Source organism: Anomalospiza imberbis, chromosome 1 (genome assembly GCF_031753505.1).
Source record: "Anomalospiza imberbis isolate Cuckoo-Finch-1a 21T00152 chromosome 1, ASM3175350v1, whole genome shotgun sequence".
In the NCBI taxonomy this organism is placed as follows: Eukaryota; Metazoa; Chordata; class Aves; order Passeriformes; family Viduidae; genus Anomalospiza; species Anomalospiza imberbis.
Window position 1 is genome coordinate 117715912 of NC_089681.1, and position 10723 is coordinate 117726634.

At 46.7% G+C, this 10723-nt stretch overlaps 1 protein-coding gene across 1 annotated transcript; it reads left to right on the forward strand.

The window, feature by feature from the left end:
* The first annotated feature begins 4245 nt into the window (after positions 1–4245).
* TRIL (TLR4 interactor with leucine rich repeats) lies at positions 4246–8883 on the forward strand. Its single transcript, XM_068207980.1, has one exon. The coding sequence runs from the start codon at positions 4498–4500 to the stop codon at positions 6691–6693; it is 2196 nt and encodes a 731-aa protein (XP_068064081.1). The 5' UTR covers positions 4246–4497; the 3' UTR covers positions 6694–8883.
* The last annotated feature ends 1840 nt before the right edge of the window (positions 8884–10723 follow it).

Here is a 10723-nt window from a genome sequence, read left to right on the forward strand (position 1 = left end):
TTAAGTGTATAGATTGAGCTTGCTTATTTTCACTTGCAGAGAGAACATTTGAATACAGTGTACCTGAGGATATAGCTACAACTGGTTTCATGCAGTTCAGGCAAGGAAACTCCAAAAAACAGATTTGGAATTATTTGGCAGGTAAACTGATGTGCACAAAGGAAGCAATTGCTGTATTCAACACAAAGTCTTGGAACTGCCTGCCCAGAGGAAGTGAAAGAGGCAAATCCTACACTATACGAAATCCAGTGGGGTTTGATTGCTTGACAAAGCACACACACAATGGTACATGCATGTCTAGACTGGTATCATATGTCAAAAAAGATCGAAGATATTTGCTGCACAGTTTTGTAGGCCACAGACTTCTATGGATGATAGGAGCAGATATCCATAAAACATCTGGTAGATTTCATCCTGTGGAGCTGAACAGGCACCCAATATTAACTGCTGACTTGAGAGTCATGCTTTATTCCTGAAGAACTGGAAGCAGCTAGTGACATTTCATTACACACAAACCATAGTATCAGGAAAAGGTTTATTTAAAATTTTAATTATTTACAGTAAGTACAACCAACCTAAATTACACTATATAGGCGAACTGTTTGTGAAATTCTGAAGAAAAAAATAGCACTTTTGGCACTAGAATTCTTCTATTTTTCTTATACAATAGTACTTGCATCACACATACACATATATACATATAAATATATATTCCACTGACATATGCAATATCAAAAAAACTGGTGACCTCTTAAAAGGTGCTCTAATCCATGGGCTGTAGGAGCCACTAAAAAAGATGGTGTATGAACCAGTTTTGTTAATACTTCACAATGCTCCTTGAGATTTTTATCTCTTTGACAAGCAAAAATAACTGTAAAAGTATAGATTCATACAGTGACATTTCATCAGCTAGAGAACAGGAATGGTGTGTAATCTTCATTTTTCCTTTTTCTTACTTCAGGGGAACTTGGCATGACCCATGGAGTAATGTTGTATACAACAATTTCCTATGACAGTGTAAGTCAAATAACTCCAAATTAATTTATTATATTGTAACCAACTGAACACACTGCTATATCAACTTACAGAAACTTTTATTCATTTAAAGAGAAATTCTGACCCTGAGGTTGAATAAAGTTTCTATGAAGCCAGTTAGTTTGGTGAGAAAGTTCAAAGCTGACACTTCTAGAAACATTTTTTAAATGTCCAGATGAAAACATCTGTGATGGGCAGAAAAATTGTGTAGACCAGATAAAATATTCCTCTTTTGAGATTTAGCTACAGATAATTAGTTACCATTCCTGGCAACTACATAAATCTATCAGATACCAGCCCTTAAACTTACCAGTTCAGCATCAGTTCTCTTATTCCAGAGTTAAGAAATACTAATTTTATTTAATGGAAGTTTCTCATGTGGGCATTGCCACAGCTAGCATATGCCAGGATAGGCTACATTAAGCATGCTGCTTATTTCACTCCATTTTGCATTCTGCCTACAAATGTGTCCACTTTCAATCACCAGTGCCTAAAAATATCTCTTGGAAAAAAACCCCAAACAAACCAAAAAAAGAAAATCAGAGGTATTAGGTTTAACAAACATATGGTTACCATTTAGCTATGAAACAATACCTTATTTAAGGTCAGTTTCCTTGTAATTATCATAGGAATAAATATGTCTCAGTGGAAAGATGGTATTTCTGATCTCACTATTTTTTCTTGGCCCTTCAAAGTCCTCAGACTTCAAATCTTAACCATGAAGGTATACTTTAAGGTAATCTTTAAAGCTTTTAAGAATCGGTTACTTCTAAGTCTCCTTCTACTCATTTTTTTTCATAGGTGGATTTATGCTTTTGTAGGTTGGGGTATAAAAAATTACTACTTCTCAATCATGCATTAAAATTTTATTGTGTGTTTGGATAAGGAAACAAGAACTACAGCAATGGGAAAGTCCCTCTTCCAAAGTAGGAAAACAAATGTGGCATCTTTCATCTCAACAACTGTGGTTCTAATGTATTTTGAATATTAAACTTCCTATTTGAATAATTTTTTAAAAACAGGAAAAAAATCCATTGAAATTGTTTATTTTGTTTCTGGTATAAAATATTTTTAGTGTGAGAAGAAGTGTGTGATGAATTGTCTTCCTAAGAATCACTAGTTCATTTTTTTAAATTCCTGCCACTTATAATTCCCCAAACACAGTGAAAATAATCATAATGGCTAAGTTTCAGCAGGCATAAATCAAAAGAAATACATAAGACAAAAATCTCACTTAAACGTTTAGTATTTGCAATGACATATGACTGGAAAAAGATCTATGGTGCTTCTACAGGAAGGGTAGTTAATAAATTGCCCTTATAAGCTTAACCATGTTTCAAAAGAATAACCCAAAGGAACAGAAAATAAGCATACCATAAGCATACAGAATGGTTTAATAGTTTTCTAAAATTCCACTATTTAAAGTACACCCCAGTTTAGCAAATGTGTCATTAGTCAGTCTTTGCTCAGAATTAAAGAAAACTTTCAGAGCCAGGATGCCTTTCCCTGAACCATGGGGGCTTCAGAAATGAGGAAAGAAATATGGAATCTTTACAGGAGAAAAACATATATCTACTTTTTCCCCTGAATATTAGACATGATGTGATGCATTGAAAATAAAAAGCTGAAAACTGAAAAAATCGTCAATAAGGAACAGACTGAGATAAAATGGCTGAATTCTTAACCCATGGTCATTCAAATCATGAATAAATGCTGGATGGGTTTCTGAGTAACCTGGAAAAATGAATAAAAAAGGCTAGCAAAATGTTCTTTTTGTGAAACTTATTCAGACTGATTTCCGGAAAAAACATCAAGCATGATGTTACTAATCAAGCATGTTCAAAATACAGTAGTTACAAATAATTTAAACAGAAAATTTCTAATTCATTCAAGAAGTAAACAAGCCTCTTGAGTCCACATTCAGAAAACATCAACAATTTAGGATACAAATTTAAGACAAGGTAAGCTAAGAACAGGCTTGTATGATAGCAAGGTTTCTTCAGGACCAAATCAGTTAGATCAAAGTAACATGAAAGCAGACAAAATGCCTCACCACAAAGTACCACTCATGCTACCTGCTCATGTTGATATGGCCACTTAAACAAAGCTCCCACAAAAGCTATCTAAATTCTGCCTTTTGGTAAGAGAAAGAAGCAGGACTTGTGCACAGCTTTAGTGTAGAAATGTATTCTAAGTGTGTGCAGTTGCATACAACTTCATGTGTAATCAGTTTCCAACATATTTATTAAATTTGCAACATGGTAGTCTGGTCATTACCTTCTTTCCCTCATCGCCATATATTTTATACCTAAGTATTTAGGCATTTCCTCCTGCCCTTAGGCACTTATTTACTCCTCTTAGAAAAACAAAAAATGTCCAAGGGAAAAGCATGTCATTTATAAGATGGGTACCCATTATGTTTCGTTTTCAGTATGCTTTCCAACACCTTCCTTTTGCTCTGAATTTGTGTGTTGTTAAGCAAGAAGAATCTTTAAAACGGGAATTTCTCAAGAACATCTGGATAGTTCTGACGAGCCCCTTATGGAACTGGAGCCATGTTCAATTGCATCCTCACTGGCAGCGTTCTCGGAAACCTACTGGGCAGGATGGTGCAAAGAATGAAAATTCATTCCCTTATGTACTACAGGAGGCTTAGTCCTCTGATTGCCATTTGCTCAACACAAAGAAAAGTCCTCAATCCGTGGTAAACCGTAACTATTGCTTTTGGCAGGTTTCTAAACACAAGGGGAAAAAAAAAAATGGGGTGGGCAGACAACGTCTAGCTTACTCCTATTCCCTTCCCCCTCCCCGATGAGCAGCTCTATCTGCAACCCATGTGGCTGGGAGGCAGCCACAGCCGGTTCCAATTCCTACTTTCCCACTCTGCGCCCCTGCTCGCTGCCGGGGCTGAGCCGAGCCAGGACCGGCCGCGGGCTTCCTCCCCCCGCCCCCCAGCCGCGCCGTCCTCCCTTTCCCCCGCTCCATCCGATCCTCCGGTCCCCCAGGGCACAGTGTGGGAAGTACGAATTTCCGCTGAGTTTTCTCGGCAACTTTCGGAGCTCGTCTTTCTCCCGCTCCCCGCTCCGCCCGCCGCCCCCCTGCCGTCCCCTCCCCGCCCGTCCCCTCCGTCCCTGGGAGAGCCGGCGGAGCAGCCGCTCCGCTCCGCAGCGCGCCCGCCCCCCGCGGCTGCGCCGGCTCCGCCACCGCCGCCCCGCAGCCCGTGGGCCGCGAGGGGCGGCAGAGGCCGGGCGGCGGCCCCGGCAGCGCTCGCGGCCGGCCCGGGCGAGCCCATGGTGCCGCGCACAGCGACCTGCAGCCGCCGCCGCCGCGCCTGCCTGCCCGGTGCGGAGCTCAGACCGGCGCGGAGCAGAGGAGGGGCCCATTAGCAGCCGCGGAGGAGGCGGAGGGGATGCCGGAGAGACACAAAGCCGGCGGGGGAAGCAGCCCACGGCTCGTCCCGGGATGGGGGCGCCGCGCCGGGTCCGCCTGATGGTGCTGCCGCGGGTGCTCTGGGGCTCCGTCCCCCTCATCCTCCTGCTGCTGCCCGCGGCCGAGCCCATCTGCCCCGAGCCATGCGACTGCCAGCAGCACCAGCACCTCCTCTGCACCAACCGGGGCCTGCGCTCCGTGCCCAAGACTGCCGAGCCGCAGGATATCCTCACCTACAGCCTCGGGGGCAACTTCATCGCCAACATCTCCGCCTTCGACTTCCACCGCCTGGCAGGGCTCCAGCGCCTGGACCTGCAGTACAACCGGATCCGCTCGCTGCACCCCAAGGCCTTTGAGCGCCTGGAGCGGCTGGAGGAGCTTTACTTGGGCAACAACCTGCTGCCAGCGCTGGCCCCCGGCACGCTCAGCACCCTGGCCAAGCTGCGCATCCTCTACGTGAACGCCAACGAGATCGGCCGCCTCAGCGCTGCCTCCTTCTCCGGCCTCGACAGCCTTGTCAAGCTGCGACTGGATGGCAATGAGCTGGGCTCGCTGGGCGATTCCACTTTCTCAGGGCTGCCAAACTTACTCTATCTGCACTTGGAGTCCAACCGCATCCGCTGGCTGAGTCGGGGTGCCTTCACTGGCCTGGCCAAATTGCGCTTCCTCGACCTCTCAGGGAACCAGCAGAGCTCCCTTCGCCACCCAGACATCTTTGGGCCGCTGCGCTCCCTTCACACCCTGCTGCTGGCCAGCAACAGCCTGCGGCAGCTGACAGGCGGGCTCTTCCAGCACCTGCCCGGCTTGGCAAAGCTCTCACTCAGCGGCAACCGACTGTCTCACCTGGCCCCGGATGCTTTCAGGGGCCTGGGCTCGCTGAAGGAGCTGCGCCTGGAGGGGAACCTGCTGAGCCACCTACCTACAACACTACTGGAGCCTCTGGACAGCCTGGAGGCACTGGATCTGAGCCGCAATGCACTGACCGCCCTGCACCCGGCCGCCTTCGGCCGCCTCGGCCGCTTGCGGGAGCTCAGCCTGCGGGACAACGCACTGGCCACGCTCCCCGGCGAGCTCTTCGCCTCCAGCTTGGCCCTCTACCGCCTGGAGCTGGAGGGGAATGCCTGGAGCTGCGACTGCCGCCTTCGCGGCCTCAAGCGCTGGCTGGCGGCCTGGCACTCCCAGGGCCGCCTGCTCACCGTCTTCGTGCAGTGCCACCTGCCACCCGCCCTGGCCGGCAAGTACCTCGACTACCTGCAGGATGCCCAGCTGCCGCTGCCGCAGGACGGCGGCCCCTGCCCCGATGGTGCTTCTCCCTCCCCGCCATCCCCCGAGGGACTTGGTGGCAACAACAGTGCAGCGAGGCTGCCCCCAGGGTCACCGCCGGCCGCCTCCACCGCCCGCCTGATGATGGGGGTGCCCATAGCCGCCAGCCCCACGCCAGCACCGCTGCCCAGTGCAGCAGCGTGGCCCCGACGGGCCGGTGCCGCCGGGTTCCCGCCGCTGGTGTCCGACCCGTGCGACTTCAACAAGCTGTTCCTGCACAACCTGTCGGTGGAGGCGGTGGGCTCCAGCTGGGTGACGGTACGCTGGGCCGTGCGGCCGCACCGCAGCCCCCGCCTGCTGGGCCCGGCGCGATTCCGCCTCCTCTTCGACCGCTTCGGCGCCGCCGTCAAGTTCCAGCGCTTCGTGTACCTGCCGGAGCGCGGGGAGCCGGCGGCCACGCTGCGGGAGCTCCGCCCGGACACCCCGTACCTCGTCTGCGTCGAGGGCGTCCTGGGCGGCCGCGTGTGCCCGGTGGCGCCGCGGGACCACTGCGCCGGGCTGGTCACCCTGCCCGAGGGCGGCACCGCGGCGGCGGCGGGCGGGCCCCGCGGCCCCGACCAGCAGCTGCTCACGCTGGTGCTGCTGGCGGTGAACGCGCTGCTGCTGCTGGCGGCTCTGGCCGCCTGGGCCGCCCGCCTGCTGCGCAAGAAGGTGCTGGGCCGTCGGCGTCGGAAGGCGGCCCCGGTCCACGTGCGGCAGCTCTACTCCACACGCCGCCCGCTCCGCTCCATGGGCACTGGAGTCTCCGCCGACTTCTCGGGCTTCCAGTCCCACCGGCCACCCCGCGGCGGCGCCGCCTGCGCCCTCAGCGAGGCCGACCTCATCGAGTTCCCCTGTGAGCGCTTCATGGACAGCGGCAGCGGCCGGCACGGCGATGAGCACCTGCTGCAGCGCTTCACCGACTGAGCCCGCCGGGGCCCCGCAGCCGCGGCAGCGCGGCGGGGGAAGGCGGACGCCGCTCTGCGAGGGGATGGTGCGGGCCCAGGGGTCGCGGCCTCCGAGGGGATGGTGCGGCTCCGTGGCTGCGTTCAGCCGCCCTTACTGCGGCCCGGTGCTGAGGCTGCCTGTGGGACAGGGTTACTGCTGCCGGCTCCTCACCGTTTTGTCAGGAATGGTCACTAACCCTGACAGGCGGTAACCGTGCCTTGCCACGAGGAGCAAACGGCAGGAGCTACTGCCAACAGCAGCCAGCGCCTCCCTTAAGGAAACTCAGAGCTGTTAATTTAAGTGTGCTATTTTACAGGTGGCTTCCTCCGACTGCAGGGTGGGAACAAGTTCCAGTGAGCGGCCTGGCCCTGTGTGAGGAGCTTTGAACAGGTCTTTCCAAGGCACTAGCCCTTCCTAATCAAAAATTTGGATCGAGGGTCATCTTTTCATTGGACTGTTTGCAACCAGGGAGTTGTCTGGATGGCTGGAAATGTAGGGGTGTTTGCTGAATAGTTTGAAGGCTGTGCCGTTTCAACTCAAACCGAATGTGAGGCAATTTAATGTGCACAATTAATGTGCTTTTATACTTTTCTGTAAACGAGAAACAATAATGCAGCTGGTTAGTTCTACAGGAATATATTGCTGACACCACTAAGTAAAAACTAACAGATTTTTGTAGAATGTTTACAAATGAGCTATTTTAAAATTGTTTTTGAATAAATACTGCTTGGTACTTGTACACATTAATGTGTGCTGTAGTTATCTGGGTCCATGATGGTCAGCAGATCACTGACCCTCACATAATTCATTTTTATTTCTAAATGGGTGGGTGCAGAGGTAAACTATTGATGGATAAATAATCATTGGTGCCTTACTTCAGAAACAGTAATAGGTGAGAATATTTCAGGAATGTGAAACAATCTTTTTCCTAACAGGCAGTTCTCTCCTAGCCTTAGCCTACTAAAGGCAGAAGCTTTATGTACCTCACTGTGAAATAAAAAAAATTGTGTATTAATCTAGATTATGTGTTTTGTGTAGCTGAGTGAGTAATGCTAGAGTTAAACCCTTATGCAGTAGTATATAATGAGTTGTTTTGGTTTTTGGTTGTTCTGGGTTTTTTTAAAATTAGGATTTTGCTTTTGGTTTCAGAGCAGTGCTAATCATTTTATGGTCAGTTTCTCTCTACTTCTCAGACTATTTCCTAAATATTTACAGAATGTGGTTCTGTTATTACAAAATATGGTGGTTTAGTTTACATTAATAATTCCCTCTGTGTGGTCTACAAATGAGCTAGTTAAAGAGGTCCAAATCAGGATTGCACTTTAAATGCAGATGTTTTAGATGGAGTTTGGTAAATTGTTGAGACCATTGATACAACTTCTGTTCCTTTGAATTTAATGTGCAACCTCAGATGAACTCTTGTGGAACTGAATGGCTTGAAGGAAGTGTTAGTGTACTATGGAGACATTTGTCTCAATATCATGCATTCATTGCTGACCCGAGGTGTTCGTGACTACAAGTTGTTTATTGCCATAATTGCAAGTAAGCAATTTGGGGGTTTTCTCTCTTTTTTTTTTTTTTCTTTTCATTTTTTCAGATGAACAAGTGTTTACAAAAGATACCATAGTAACTGGTACCTTTGGTTGGAGTTCAGTAACTGAATAGAGAGAAAAGACTTTATGTTCTGAGGGAGAGAGTGTAGAGATCATTTGCCTTAATCTTTGTCTTTTCCAAGGAGAAAGAAAAAATTGAAGTCTTGTTTCTTGGGTCAGTAGCAAGAAATCCTTTGGGATTTCATTTTGACAGGCTGTAGTTTTCATGAATATCAGGAGCCAAACTCTGTTGTCAGTGTACAGATTAAAATTCACTGCAATAGACACCATGTTAAATGGAATTAAAATTGAGGGAATGCAGTATCAAGTTTCATTTTTTGTTACGAATTTAAAATTTCTGTTATTCTGGACACCTGGATGCTTTTGGTCATTTATGATTGTGGAGTACACCACTGTTTGTTGTTAGAAATGCAGTGGGATTATTGAGTAAAGCTGTGTATCACACTAACGTTAGCTCTATCACTGGATATTCTTCCAATGGGAGATGCATAGATGCTGTACATGGTTATAGTCAATTGTCAATAAATCCATTTGCTGAAAGAAAATTTGTGTCTTACCTTGTATCTCATCATGCATCCTTCTTCAATCATAGATTGGCTGTAACTTCTTCATTTTATGAGCACGAGGACTGTGGACAATGGCTTATCATTCTTTTCATATCTTTTGATATGAAACAATATATATAATGTTTCCTATTTTATTTTTAATATGTTTGGAGAGTGCAAACAGAAAAATAACTAAATCAGGCAGTTCAGATACAGGTAGACCGCTGTCTCAAGATAGGCTAATAAGGTGCTGTTACTTCAGTGAACTATTGATCCTTTATGAGGAAAATTAAGAAAAAAATGAGTGTTTGGGATCATACCAGTAGTTTATGCTCATGGGAAGTTACAGTTCTGAGGGTTTTTCAGTATTATCAGGCTAATGATATCAGTGTGTCTTGTTCAGCATATGCATGTTGTTCTGATTAAGAATTCACTGCTTCTATTTGAATTTTTGCAAACATCTGGAGAAATGCTAGAATGAAATGGAACTGGAAATGGAACTTTTTTGTTCCAGCCTAAGAGAAGTAGATACATAGATCTGCATAAGAGCAACAACAAAAAAAGTTAACATAATGAAGCTGTAGACTTTTTAAAAGCCACAACTTCTGTGACTCTAGGAATACTTACAGGCTTTATCTGCAGGTATTACTTGCAGCATCTTTGCAGGGAGGGAACTGTACTAGCAGGTGGTTGAGGAAAGAAATGTCAGTGACCTTGAATGACTGAAAAATGTAAATATAACATGGCTCTGTTTTTACCAGTAGTATTTACATGTATGTGTCTTTTTTAAAGTAAGCTCCTTTCTAAAGAATGACTGCAAAAACAGCCTTTCTAAATGGATGAATCTGCCCTCAAGTTGTGCTCAGTACGTTTACCCTTCTAGCAGAAATAGAGTTTTACTGCCCTGTCCTCTCATGGAATCCATGCAGCTCAGGGAAGAGTGAACCGAGTACTGTTCTGCTGAGTAATTACTGAACATGGCATATATCAAAGATTGAAAATCACCAAAATACTGCCCCATCAAATTAAGTGGGCTGCTGCTGGGGGGGGGTCTTCAAGAGGTACCAGGGCTTCCCTAGTGTCAGCACTGCCTGATTTGGCAGCCTCTGTCACCTCCTTCTCTCTTCAGTTCCTGACTTCACTTCATCCAGCTGGCATGGTTGGTTGTGCAGCTGGAAGGTGAACTGTGAAACTGATCCTTCTGGAAAATAACCTTTCCTAGCACCTCCCCTCTCCCCTATTTTTCATCCAGCTCAGTTTCTTTGATTCTGCTGAACTCACACAAGTACTGGGTGTGGAGTTCAGAGGCAGGAAAAAACAGTCAAAGATGGGAAGCTGCTTAAACAATCTCAGTTAGTCTTGACATTCATCTTGGCCACTGTCTAAGAAAATCTAGGCTATTCACATTAGAGAAAAATCCTCTGTAGGTGATATAACTTTACTGGAAATTATTAATAATCAGCAGAATTGAAAATGCTTAGAACTTCCCTTTAATATCCTAGAAATATTGAGGTTAGAGCATGGGGCTAGAGAGAAACAATCTGGAGAGAACAGAGGTACAAATGGTGTCAGTGAATGTCTGCATATGGATGAATGCCCCTTGTCAAAAAGCACTGCTTGACTATCAGAGCCTGAGTTAGCACAGTTAAATTTATAAAACTGTTGATTTCTTTATGCCGTGCTGTTTAGTTTTCACAATGCACTCCAAGTGCCACATTTTAAAATACCATCAACATTTGAACCCTTAGAAGAAGGGACTGGGTAAAGTATGCACGTCTCTTGTGCTTCTCCTTTCTGCTCCTTCCTGGAAGAGATTTGAAAAATGAGGATTTGGGAGGAAAAAAAGTCTAC

Bases quoted from the DNA above. Each gene is read 5' to 3' on its own strand.
- TRIL (XM_068207980.1), top strand. From the start codon at position 4,498: ATGGGGGCGCCGCGCCGGGTCCGCCTGATGGTGCTGCCGCGGGTGCTC.